Consider the following 13,095-nt stretch of genomic DNA (forward strand, 5'->3'; position numbering starts at 1 on the left):
ATCCCCACCCCGAGGGTTCATGCGAGGCCCCAGAGCACCCTCCACCCCTCGGCACCCTGGCCCTGCAGCGTACGGACCTGAGTGGTGGCCGTGATGGAGAGAACGAAGGTGGGAACCGTGGAGCAGCTCAGGTTGAGAAGACGGCCCTAGGAGACAGCAGGAGGAGTTTGCAGAGAGCTGAACTTGCCCCCAGAGCCAAACCAAATCGAGTCTTGAGATAGGATTCATCTCTACCCCCTCCCAGGGGCAGGGGGCAACCGCAGCGCAGTGATTCAAGGGCCACCTACATGTCCAGAGCATTCAAACTCTGCCTCAGTTTCCACCCTAACCCTTAGCTTTAAGGCAGAGAAATTTCGTGGTCCCTAGAAAGAGACCCTCCCGCTGCCAGGAGAGCTCAGGTGGGAAGAGGAGACACCCAGCCCGTTTGCTGCCCGGGAAACCCTGCCAAAGCCAGAAGCAGATGGCACTTGGCTGATGGGGATGGCTCACGGTGTGAAAGAACGGAGCCAGATGGCACCTCTGGGGCTGCATGTGGTGCATGATAACCTCCCCTGCCTCAAGAAAAAGAAAAAAAAAAATTAAAAAAACCCCAACCAAACAAGAAACCCTTTCTTGAGCTCTGAACCTCCTCCTAGCACCTTTCCACCTGGTTATGTCTCTGTTACAAACTGGCACGCAGTGATTTCCCGACAGAGGCCCAAAGCAACATCGTGGCACAGCCCTCAGCGCACCTCGGCAAGCAGCACCACCCGCTTCCCATCCGGCCAGATGACGTGGTCCACTTGGGAACGGACCCGCTCCCAGGTCAGCTCCGGGGTCCGGAGACTGGTCTGCAAGAGCAGGAGGAAGAGGCTGGAGTCATCGCTGGAGGATGGCAGGGTGGACACAGCCATCAAGGCCACGGTAAGACTCACCACATCGATCTCGGTGTTGGAGTGGCCCATGTTGCACACGATGCAGCTGTTCTTCATCCGATCCAGATGTTCTCTGGTCACCACGTTCTTGTTTCCTGCAGAGAGGGCACAGGTGAACCCGAGGCAGTGGAAATAGAAACCCTCCGATTTCTCCTTCCCTGCACTCGGCTCAGAGAAGCTCAGCTTGGGCCAACATCAGATGAACTTCCACCAGGATGAGAGCCCTCCTGGCTGTGACAACAGAGATACACGTGGGATGAGCGCTGATCTTTGGTCCCATGAATTAACCAGGCTCTAGGAGACCCCAAAACACCTCTGGGGACACACGGCTGTGAGGTCCCTCCTCCCAGGGACTGAGGACGACTGTGGCCAAATAGCAGACTGGGAGGGATAGGAGGAAAAGCTCTTGGCAGAGAGGAGCTACTGCTCTTGTAAAATCAGCAGCACGTGGCAGCAAAGCGTCCTCCATCCCCTGCTCCCCCAGAGCCCTTGAGACACCCGCATGGGAATGACTGCTCCTTCTCAGCCTGCTCCAAGGCTCATCCATGACCTTCTCCATCCCTACCTGTGCAGGTGATGACGACATCCACCTGACGGATTACTTCACTCAGCTTCACCACCCGAAATCCGTCCATGCTGGCAAAAAAGGGGGAGAGGGACCACGATGAGGAGGAGTAGCCTGTTCCCTCTCTGCCCCAGGCCAGGAGGGATCTCAGCGCTGTATTGCCGCAGCAGCTCCGACCTGCTCACGCAGCAGCCAGGCTATCCTTCCACTCCCCCAGGGATGCCAGATGCAAGAGGAAAGGCTGCGCAAAGGATGCGGCGTCAAACCCGCTCTCGCAAATGTCGGAGGAGCCGGGGGGACGCGTGGAGCATTCGGTCAGCCCCACATGAACCCTCGAGCAGCCTTCCCGAGCCAGCTGGTGCAGGTCCCTACCGCCTGGTACCCCACAGCCCTGAATCCTGCCCCAGCCCTTCCCCATCACACCCCAACAAGATGTATATTCTCCAAGATGAGCCACAGATCCTCCTGCCTCCATTTCAGCCTCCGTCGGGGTTTAAAGGAGGCCAGAGAGCAGACAAAGAGATGCTCACAAGTAGCATGTAACATCTTACCAAGCTTGGAGAGCGCAGATGGGGTCTATCTCCGTGACGTAGACGATGGCTCCCAGGGCTTTCAGAGCGGCGCAGCATCCCTTGCCGACCTGCCGAGGCAAAGCATCAGTGGGAAGCTGAACATGGGACGCACTGAGCACTACAATCCCTTCCCTACAACAGCCCGAGCACGTCCCAAGCTGGGAGATGCTCGTCTCGGCCATCTGCCTGATGCCAGGAGCAGCTTAGCGATGTATCTGGCAAGTGGCACTTCTGCCACAAGCCCAGCTTCCCCTCTAAGGCCACCAGCCCTCCAGCACAGCCACCAGCTGGCAAAGCTTCCCAAAACCAACACGCTTGCAGCCTGCACAGCCCCCAGCATCGCAGGAGCCCTTCTGAGGTCTCCTCCAAGAGGAGATTAAACCCAGTCTGGACGAGCACGCGCTTCCCCCACTTGCCTTTTAGCCAAAGGGTTTCTTTGGCGTTCAGAGCTGTCCTGCACTGATCAGGGGACAGGTCCTCCGTCCCACGCTCCCCGCATCAGCACGGGGGAGAGCAGAGCTCCTACCACAGCATCTCTGACTCTATCCCTCTCCTCACTACAAAATTAAACTGAAGTTCGGTCCTCCATACCACTTAACCCCCACTAACACCTGGTTAATCTGCACGTACCCATGCTCAGCCCCGTCTTCTGACCAGCGAGATGCTGCCAGACAAGAAACACCTTCACAGACACCCTTACTTATCACCCAGCTCCAACCTCAGGTCTACTGAAAACAGCCAGGCAGGGCAAACTGGGATTCCAACCCACATCCAAAGGGGAAACCAGTGAGGGTGGAAGGACCCCCTTGTTTTGAAGAAATCCAGTAAAACTCAGGACAGGCCCTGGAGACTACAACTCCCACCACAACGCATGGCTGGAGAATGAGACGCCACCCCGGAGCGCCTGGGCGAGAGCCAGCACAGCCTCTTGGTCGAGCAGAGCTGGGCTCCACTGGTGTCTAAATAAATTAGTAAGCGTGTTCCTGCCGGGAAGAGCATTTGCAGCTACTGCCAGGCCCTTCGCAGCGCGGGAAGATAAACACCCACACAGACAGTGCACAGATGGAGGGAAGGTGTCAGCTCCCAACTCCCTGCTCTTCCAGGGCAGAATCATTTACAAGTTCGCGATACGATTCCCCTCCGCCAGAACATTATCCACCAGCGAGATGCAGCCTGCCCCTCCGCCTCCTCTGTCACAGGCTCGGTGACAGCCGGGGCTGGATGCTGAACTCAGTCCAGGGACAGCAGATGGGAGCACCCATGGGTAGTTATAATTCAGGCCAGCGTTCCCAGCAACTGTCGTATTTGCAGCCCAGCTAATCTGCAGGCAAACTGGGAAATCTGATGCTTGTTCTGCAGCCTCCCAGCAGGTTCTAGCAAGATTTCCCTGGTAATCGCTCACCAGGTTTGATCTACTCCTATATCAAGGGCACGTGGTCTTTCCACAGGGAAGCAGCAGGACGCTGAATTCAGGGGAAGGATGGCTCGGGGGGAGGCTGACTCACAGCTCCATCGACTGCCGCTTATGAAACTCACCTCCCCATAACCACAAACCACCACTTGCTTCCCTCCAAACATCACATCCGTGGTCCTCTTCAGGCTGGGGGACAGAGAGACACCTGTGTTGGGATTAGTCAAGCGCACACCGCTGATGGCACGGGGCAGCACTCCGCCGCCAGAGCCCCCCCCAAACCAGATCCTGCAAACACACGGCAAGGGCAAAGCAGCAAAGAGCCCGATCTCTGCTCGAGAGGAGCCAGAGCCAAATCTCCTGGTGTGAGAGTGACAGTGGGGATGGGGAGCAGGGTTAGACTCACCCGTCCAGGATGGATTCCCGGCAGCAATACAGGTTGTCAAATTTCTGTTTGGTGACGGAGTCGTTCACGTTCATGGCTGGGACACACAGCTTCCCAGCCTTGGAGAGCTGGTACAGCCTGGAAGAGGACAGAGGCAGGTCAGAGCAGAGAGCAGCAACCCATTAAGAAATGCCCCGATCGGCCTTCCCAAACCTCCTACCTATGCACGCCGGTCACACTCTCCTCCACAATCCCTCGGATCTTCTTGAATACATTGGGGTATTTCTTATAAACCCAATGGGTCAGGTCCCCACCGTCGTCCAGGATCTAGAGAACAGGCAAAGAAGAGCATGGAGCAGTCAGGCCTTCCACTGGGAAAAAGCCCTCGCTGAGGACAGGACAGGGAAAAAGAGATGGAGAGCATCTTCAGGCACCGATGGAGGGCTATTTGGGGCAGAGGCCTGGCGGCCAGGGCTCCTGGGTTCCCCTAGTTGCCAGCAACTCGGGGTCTCCTCCAAACCGCAGAGGATTTCTTACCCCCTGCGTGGAGCTGATGGATCCTAACAGGGTTTTCTGCCCCTGCTATTGCTCTGCAGCCTGGAAACGTGACCACAGGCAGCACTAACTAAACAGGCTGAGATCAGAAGGACGCCACAATGTTCATGCCCTGAAAGCAAACAGTCGAAAGGAAAGGCTGCGGGAGCTGTCACGGCCCCCTGACACATGCTATCGCATCATTAGTGATCACAGACCGTGCATCAGGGCAGTGAGAGGCACCATCTGCTTTCAGCAAAGGAAAGGTCCCCCGCAGAGACCCCTCTCTCTTTGGGAGAGGTAGGATGGGATCTGTGTCTAGAGAGGAGCAGTTGGGGCAGCTCCCATAGGGCTGATCCTGGGGGGAAAGAGGTCCTGTGGTTTCTCAACTTGTTGGCAGCTCCAGCAGGAGATGCTCCCATGCCATTGGGCTGTACCAACTCAGGACACTGTCCCTGCACCTCCCACAACCGCCACAGCAGCCCCCAACTCAGCTCCGGCTGCCATTCTCCAGGATCCCCACTTTAACGGGGGCTCAGAGGCTTTTACAACGCCAGCAGATGCCCAGGCAGCCCCAGCAGTCTCCCAGGAAGAGCCCCAGGGAGGGAAGGGTGAGGAGCACCCAGAGACCACTCCATGGAGGAAGAGGAAGGGCCGGAAAAAGGCTCATTACCATGTTGGCCTGCCAGCCATCTACGTTAACACAGCGGTCAATGCACCACCAGAAGTCATCCTCCGACTCCCCCTTCCAGGCAAACACGGCAACACCTAGAAGAAGAGGAGCATCCTTGGCATCTGCTGAGTTTGGCAGAGCTCTCTCCTGCTTGGCCAACTCAGGAAAGCCACAGGCAGGAGGGCCAAGGGGCCACGCAGAGATCAAACCACAGCCCACAACGGGATCAAACCTGTTTATCCCTCCCTAAAAGGTATTTGGTCCAAACCATCCCCCAAACCAGCCGTCTGGGACACGGCTGCAGAGGCAGGGGGGGGTGGAAGGGCTCTGCGGCCCCAGGCTCAGCTGTACTCACCAGCTTCTGCCAAGGCAGCCGCCACTTAAGGTCTCGTGGAATAGATGTTACAGGCAGACCAGCGGCACTGCGCTCCCAGCGCACACAACGTCTCGATCAGCACCTGGAAGACAGCGGGGTGAGCGGTGCCGGGCACAGCTCCGCCAGCACAACACAAAGCCCCAAGCACAGCTTCGTGCAACGGGCAGCGAGGAACCCATCAGAGATCGGCTCCGGCAAACATTGCCCTGGGGAAATACAGGAGGCAAAACCTCTCCAAGATGTTTCCAGAAAAGTGAAGGTGCCTCCTTCAATTGCCCATGGGTGGCAAACTTAAGAGTTTCTTCCCCAGGGGAGAGGAAAAAAAAAAAAAAAAAAAGGTCTCTCCTACCCCAGATGCCCCAAATAAGCCACCACTCACCGCAGTCTGTGCTGTAATGTGGGTACAGCCCACGATTTTAGCTCCAGCCAAAGGCTTCTCCCCTTGAGCTCGTTTCCTGAGTGAAATCAGAGCAGACATGTCTGTAAAAGGAAAAGAGGGGGTTTAACGAGGGCTTAGTCCAGGGAGGCCCCTCTCTGCCAGACCTGCTCCCCTTTCTGGGGTCTCCCCCAGGCTACATCCAGCCCCACTGCTTCTGCTGTAGTCGTTACACAGCTGGGGAGAAAACTCCTCATCCCTGGCCTGGCAGGTCTGTCCAAAATGAGATCAAAACACCAGTGTCATTTGTCATTTGACCATGTAACAAGAGAGGTTTGGGACAGGCGCTGCCCAAGGAAGGCAACTAAGGACAGTCACCAGCCCTGCAGCAGAATAGCATCAAGGAGAAGCACCTAAAGAAGATGAAAACAGTGCTGCCACATCTCAGACGAGCCGCTCTAAGTGTGCTTGGATTATCTTCCCCTTCTACAGTTTTGGCTGCATGTGTCTAAAAGGAGCCCGAAAGCAAAGTTACTCAATCACCCCACTGGAAATTGGAACTCGGCTTCCCACAAGCCCCGGGGGAAGGGGTTGGGACTCTCAGTTTTTATGTTTCCGAAGGTGTTGCAAGATCCTTGCCCATCGAGGTTTCTCATCCAAAGCCACCAGAACGTTAAACCCTGCAAGAGCTCTGCTGCTGTTTGAAAATGGATGCCCCACACCGTTAATGCTTGCTGTCACGTCTAGCTCTTCCTCAAATAATCTGCTGATTTGGGGGGGGGTATATTCAAGGCTGTAACTAGAGTTGTGGGAATTGCTACGGCTCACCTCTGGTCTCCGGAGAAGACAGCAACCTGACCACAAGCCCCCCAAACCCCACGCTCCACTTTTACCTTGTTCAGCGATCTCGATCTCCCGGCGCCCAAACTCTGCCTGCTTGATGTTCTTCACGCAGAAATTGCTGCTGCCTTTGGAGTTGGTTTGTTGTTTCTCTCGGGGGGACACTTCGTCATCAGAGCTGTCCGTGTAGGAGGCAGCTAAAGCCAGGAGAAGAGCGCGTGTTACCCCAGGTCTCGGGGAATCTGGGGACCTCCTACCCTTCAGGCAGGTTTCAGCTTTGTTTTGCTTCCCAGCTTTCACGCACACAGACACTCATGGCTCAAACTACAAATCTCCTAAGGAAAGCCAAGGTCCAGAAGGAATTTTGCACTCTTGTTCTCTAAAACACCCCAGAGATAACTGGGTTATCAACTGGTAATCAACACCTGAGCTTCAGGAACCCCCAGAATTATCCCCTCCGCATCCAAGTACAACGCAGCAGCGTGGAGCATCCTGACGTGTGGTGTGAGCAGCACGTTCACAGCAGCACCAACGCCAGATTTGGGAGAGGACCACGCACGGAGAAGGAGCCCGGCACCTACCGGAGCTGTAGCTGTCGGTGGAAGACTGCGAGATGGAGCGGGACAGGGACCGACGGCCCGTCTTGGTTGGGAACTTGGTGAACTCCTGCATGTCATCTGCAAATTGGATTTGCTGAAAGCGCAAAGAGAGAGAAGCGCTAAATTAGGGGTGCTTCTTACGGCACATCACCTTTCCAGGCTATATGGGCCCGTGGCTCCCTTCGGTCCACCTTGACCAGTGTAGTCACAGAAATGAGCGCCACCAAATGCATCAAGGAACAGATCTGTGGCTACAGATGCCAAAAATTGAACCCCCTCCTCCACCTGATCATTTCTGTCACCAGAAGGTTAAAGCACATTTTACACCTATAACCTGAAGATTTAAAAAATAAAATAAAATAAAAAGCACCCAGTGAGTCTTGAAACATCCCCTTTAGCCCATCTCTGGCTCCCTGAGGCTCCTCCAAGAAAGTCAGCCTGGTTGTACAACACAACTACCGTGCAGCGCGCACCAGCCAAGCCCTGCGCAGGCAGAGACCCTGCTCCAACCCCAACCGGTCCCAACGGATTTCTGCCCCAACAGCGCAGCAGCAAGAAAGCTGGGGTGGTCCCCAGCAGAAATTGAGCTCCTTGGTGCCACCAGGCTCTTCCCCAGGAGCGGAGCATCCCGCAGGTTAAAACCACAGCGCATCCTTCCAAAATCGACACTAAAAGCAGGGGGAAAACACCTCAGCAAGAGAGAACGTTTCAACAAAAAGTAGTTGACATTGCATTGGCTTTCAGTCTCCTCTGCATTACAGATGTTTCCATTGTAAGAGAAGCCCTAAAAGAGCCACCCCTCCTTCCTCTCTTGGCCAGAGGCAACTCAAGGCTCCGGCACCTACCCCTGCTTCATCAAATTCAAGTGCGTTGGGCCAAAAGGAGGGGAAAAATAGCCCCAAACTGCTCAGCTGCTGCACTCATACCAAGGGACCGGCCAGCAAAAAACCTTATTGCTGCTTCTGCAAGAGAAAGACGACGGAGACGAAAGGGAATTAGGAAAAGCACCAGCAAATCGAGTTCAATGCCCCCTCCCCGGCACGCCGCCACGCAGGAGACCCTGACAAAGAACCCCGGCGCGGCCTCTTCCCTCTGATCGCGTCGCTGCAGGATTTAATTTTGCCACTTAACAGGGATGAGACGTCATTGCAGGGAGTGGGATTAACAAAGCATCCCCACAGACCCAAGAGACCTCGCGAAGAGTCCTGAAGAAATCAAGATGATGGAAAGAGACAGGCCACAGTGGCCTTGAGGAGGGGTTTTCCATGCCACAACCATCCCGAAAGCTCCCCGAGAGCTTTGATGCGGGAAACAGCCTTCAAGGGGAGAAGAATTAAACTATTTAGTTGAGATGATCCATTCCAGAAAGGAGGAATCTGCACAATCTGGGTCTGGGGGGGGGGTCTGCAGCACCAGTATGGCTGTTTGGGCTGTAAACTGGAGCCACGGTTCCTGGAGAAACACAGCTGATGGGCCAAAAGCATCAATGGTGTTCTGCTCAGGAGGGGAAACAGGGACACGAAATCCACTGCTCAGTCTAAGGGAGGACACGTCGGGTGATGGAGGTGACTCCAGATTCCCCTCTGGGAACGGACTAGCACCAGATCAAGTCCATCATCACACCCAGGCATCCCAGGCATTTTTGTGGGTGCCGCTGCTAAAAGGTTTTTAGCCAGCTCCTCCGTACTGGATACATTCCAGCCTGGCATCTGCTTCCCAGACCAGACTTCCCAGCAGACGCCGTGGCAATTCTGACGCAAATTGTATGAATTTGCATTAGTGGAAGGAAGGGGAACGCTCAAACGGAGTTTGCAAGTTTGGTTTCACAACTGGTTTGAGTCGTTTGGTACAGAGGAAGGAACTGGAGGGCATCATAACCTACAACACCTCTGGGAGAGCCGGTACCGAGAGATTAAGAGGTGCAGAAGCACTTCTAGCAAGCAACGCCAGGCAGGTAACAGCAGTGTCCGCGGGGTGCGGGGCCGGAGCTGGCAGGTCCGGCAGTTTCCCAACCACGGAATGATACTGCTGGAATTTGTTCAAGGTCTGGTGCTTGGATCAGTCTTCCCCGGACAAGGGTGAGAAAGGCTTGTGCCACCCCCCCTGCCGGCGTATTGCTCGTGGGTATTTCCAGAGGTGGTGGTGGTGGTGGTGAGGGGAAATCAGCAATTTCAGAACAGCAAGATTTACACCCTTTGGCACCCACCTCTTCCTCTGGCAACTCATCAAACCGGAGGGTGTAAACGTGCCCCATAAAACAGCTGCCGGCATTAAAACAGCTTAAAGTGTTAGCTGAGGAGTTTTCTCCATCTCAGGGAAAGGTTTCCAGCGAAGAGGTGAATCCAGGAGGGGAAACAAAAAAAAACCACCTAGATAACCCAGGCTTTTCTGCTCCCACCCAGGGCGCAGGTGGATGTCTGTCCTTGCTTCCAGCACCCAGAACACGGGAACCCCAGACCAGGGCACTTCCCTGCAGCAAAACGTGCTGCCTGCAGGGTCTCGTGGAGCAAAGCTCGTCTGGGACACGATGGGAAGGAGAGGTTGGGGATGGAGAGCTGCTCTCCCCAGCTCCATGCCATCCCCACATCACCGGGACAACCGAGATGTACCGGACACCATCAGCCCCTGCGGAGGACCAGCCGTGGGTGTTGAGCCAGTTCCAAGGCACAGTCCCACTTCTTAGCAGAAACAGCAGTTCTAGAAACACAGGGTTTGCAAAAAAAAAGGGGGAGAAAAAAAAATCACTGCTAAAGAAACCAAGTGCTGAATTAACCACAGTAATCCCCACCGTGGCTTTACCAGAGCTCATCTGAACTCCACAGCTTAGCAAAATCTGCCCTGTCTAAAATTATCATCAAACATTGCAAGCAGCTTCCGAATCGAAGGAACTGTTTGCACATCAAACCTCCCCCTCGAGCCCTGAGCCCGGCAAATTAGCGCGGCGTCCGGCAACCAGCCGAGAGGCAGATGAGGGAGGACGGCGGGTGTCCGCAGTCAGGCAAAACGACCGAGCTGACTGGCGACGTGCGTGACCGTCTGCTGCGTTACCTTCCACGTGCCGGGCTCTCTAGCTGCATTAAGGCGACGGAGAAAATCTCGTAATCCCTCGGCTTGTCATGGGAATTTGAATGAACGGCATCCCCGGCCAGGGGCTGCGGATGAATCGGCTGTGTCTGACCAAAGCCGGGTTGGCCGCGGCGAGATGGGACTGGGATCGGGACCGTGCGGCTGCGGAGAGCACGATGGCGAATCGCATCCCAAATTTCACCCTGCTGGAAGCGGCTTTTCCAACCGGGTGGAGCACAAGGGTTTAAGAGCAAGGAAAATATTTTTTCATCCCAGCAATTCATGACCGAGGAGGCAAAACAACACAGCACTGATTTTTCCTTGCACAGAAACAGAGCCGGGGTGTTTTCCAGCATCACTACCCGCTTCCAGGAGGAGATAGGGCTGGGGTCCCGCACCAGGATTGGTACAGCAGGGTTTTTTGGGGAGATGTCTCGTAGGAAAACACCAGGATCTGACATCTCCTGCCAAGTTTTCGCAAAGCAACGCTCGACGCTGCCTGCTCCCAGTCACACCTGCCAAGCCAGAAGTACATTTTCTCCCCTTGCGAAACCTGGCGCGACCGTGCCCATTCCCACGGAGATCCGACACTTCCCAACAACGGCCGCTCGTTTTCAGCTGGAACCATCCCTCCAGGCGCTGGGCACGGCTGGGCACGACGTGAGGGAGCATCGGCCTTGCTGATATAGCACCGCATCCCAAAAAAGGGGTCAAAAGAGGTGCCAGGGAACCCTGGGCTCTCCCAAGGCAAACACTGGCCACCCTGTTTGGCTGCACTGCCTGGTGCTTCCAAAAACCACCGTGAAGCTACACGATCGGCTCCAATAAGCCTCTCCCTACATTATAAGGTACCTGCCCATACGTGGGCACATTGGCCGGGCGGTCCCAAACCCAGCGGCACACGTGCCCCGGGCACATACAGCCTCGTTTGTTTAATTATTGCAACATAGGAAGGGCAAACAGATTCTAGATCTGGACTGCTACCATCTAAACGAACCGGCAGCTCGTGACTGCTGGGTGTGCCATCCTCGATGGTTTATCCTGTATTTTTCCCCAGCAGTCAGGCTAGAGAGCAGCTTTTTGAGCTTACCGAGTAAGAGAAGTTCCCCTCCCACCTCTGAGCTGCAGAGGACTTTGTAAATCCAGCTGGATTTACCCCGGGCACAGATGAGCCAGGCACGTCCCTCTCGCACAAGACGACCCCACTTTTAATTTTAAAACTCTTTCCATCCCCAGAAAGGCTCCAGAGAGGATGCTCGAGCTCTTTCGCCGTGCTCCGTATCCCCGATTGCATCCCGCGCAGCCTCGGGGGACAGCGACGGAGAAGGTTGAGGAAGGAGGAGGAGGATTTGGAAAGCATCCACCGACCCACAGCCACCCCCGGGGCCGCACACTGACCCCGTTCAGCAAGGCACAGGCTCCACGGGGGGAAAGGACACGTGCTGGGGAACGGCTCCAAGCTCCCATCCTACCACCACCAGATTTGCCTTAGCAACCTGTTTTTTTTTTTATTATTATTATTTTTCATTAGGGACAATGTGAGTGATGGCACATTCAGAGTGGTGTAAAAAAGAAGTGCCCCTACAGCCACTTCTGCCCTAGAGTAATTGGGGCATGAGAGGAGGCTCTGCACATCACCCAACACGGGAAGGAAGCACTGAACCACCCAAACCCCTCCAACCTCCTACGTTTCCTCCACCACGTCCATGGACGCGGTGACACAACGCGGTTGTCCAAGGAGAAACAGCAAAATCGGAGCAGAGCACGTTCTCGCGGGAACATAACCGCCTGGAAAGCAAGAAACTCTCTGTAACCCACTTCTGCACCTCCCAGGAGAAAGCCTGAAAGGATCCAGGGTCCTGGGACCTTTCCTTTGACTGCAGAAAGCCAGCAGCAGCAGAGACCAGGATCATTCAGGGCAGCCAATTCCCCTTATTTAATCTCCTCTCCTCAACAAAAACTCTCTGGCAGAGGCGGGGAGGGCACTGCCGGTTGCCCACGCAGCTCAGGCAGCCCTGACGTGACCCGTCTTTTAAGTTCATCATTTCTTTGTCATTCCTGGAAATTCAGCCAGACTGGAAACGCTTTAGAGCTCAAATCAGCTCTCATCCTCTCCACCAGCCCCACTCGCGCATGAGACCCGATCGGCACAAACCAGGGCTGAGTTTTGCAGACCTGAAGACGGACCCCTTCAAACGCCGAGGATTAGTTATCTGCAGAAGCACCGTTTCCTCCCGGGTAGCTGCAACTGGTTTCTCACGAGGGGCTGGGTCCTGCCACACCGACAAGTTGTTTTAATCCACTTATTTGCAGAAGCAACTCACCATGTTCAGTCAACGCAGCAGCAAAGGGAGGGAAGAGGCACCCCAGGGGCTGAGGGCTCTTCAGCCACGCATCAGTGGAAGAAAAAAATAAAATAAAATAACCAGCATGAGGTTTTTCTTCTATTCTATGTCAAAAAGAAGAGCTGAGCAGCAGGTTTACTTGTGCCACCTCCCTGAAGAGGGGACAGCACTCTTTTGGCTTCTTCTCCCGAGGCCACCCAGGTTCCAGACGGGACCCCAACGTTTCGTGACCAGGAGAAAAAAGCCCTCCCCAAAGCCACCCACAACCTCCTGCCACGTTTACCCCCCTCTTTGGGGGAAGAGCTGAAGCCATCCCAAACTCACTGGCCACACGTTCCCAGTGTCTCTCCCCCACGCTGGCCCCGGGGCTGGCGGCAGCCCCGCTGGGGCCGGGGGAACCGGTGAGCGTGGCCGTGCCAGCGCGCTTGGGTTGGTTCGA

At 55.3% G+C, this 13,095-nt stretch overlaps 1 protein-coding gene across 1 annotated transcript in view; it reads right to left on the reverse strand.

Annotated features, from left to right (window-relative positions):
* AHCYL1 (adenosylhomocysteinase-like 1) overlaps nt 1-7,333 on the reverse strand; it is a 9,788-nt gene extending 2,455 nt beyond the window's left edge. The window contains 13 exon segments of the mRNA XM_009891730.1: nt 78-146; nt 732-830; nt 915-1,009; nt 1,480-1,550; nt 2,031-2,119; nt 3,588-3,651; nt 3,869-3,985; nt 4,068-4,174; nt 5,055-5,149; nt 5,410-5,512; nt 5,810-5,910; nt 6,700-6,843; nt 7,228-7,333. Of these exon segments, the coding sequence (XP_009890032.1) occupies nt 78-146; nt 732-830; nt 915-1,009; nt 1,480-1,550; nt 2,031-2,119; nt 3,588-3,651; nt 3,869-3,985; nt 4,068-4,174; nt 5,055-5,149; nt 5,410-5,512; nt 5,810-5,910; nt 6,700-6,843; nt 7,228-7,318 (1,245 nt within the window). The 5' untranslated portion in view covers nt 7,319-7,333.
* Nucleotides 7,334-13,095: the final 5,762 nt, after the last annotated feature.

This window comes from Charadrius vociferus, unplaced genomic scaffold (assembly GCF_000708025.1).
Source record: "Charadrius vociferus isolate BGI_N301 unplaced genomic scaffold, ASM70802v2 scaffold819, whole genome shotgun sequence".
Taxonomy (NCBI): domain Eukaryota; kingdom Metazoa; phylum Chordata; class Aves; order Charadriiformes; family Charadriidae; genus Charadrius; species Charadrius vociferus.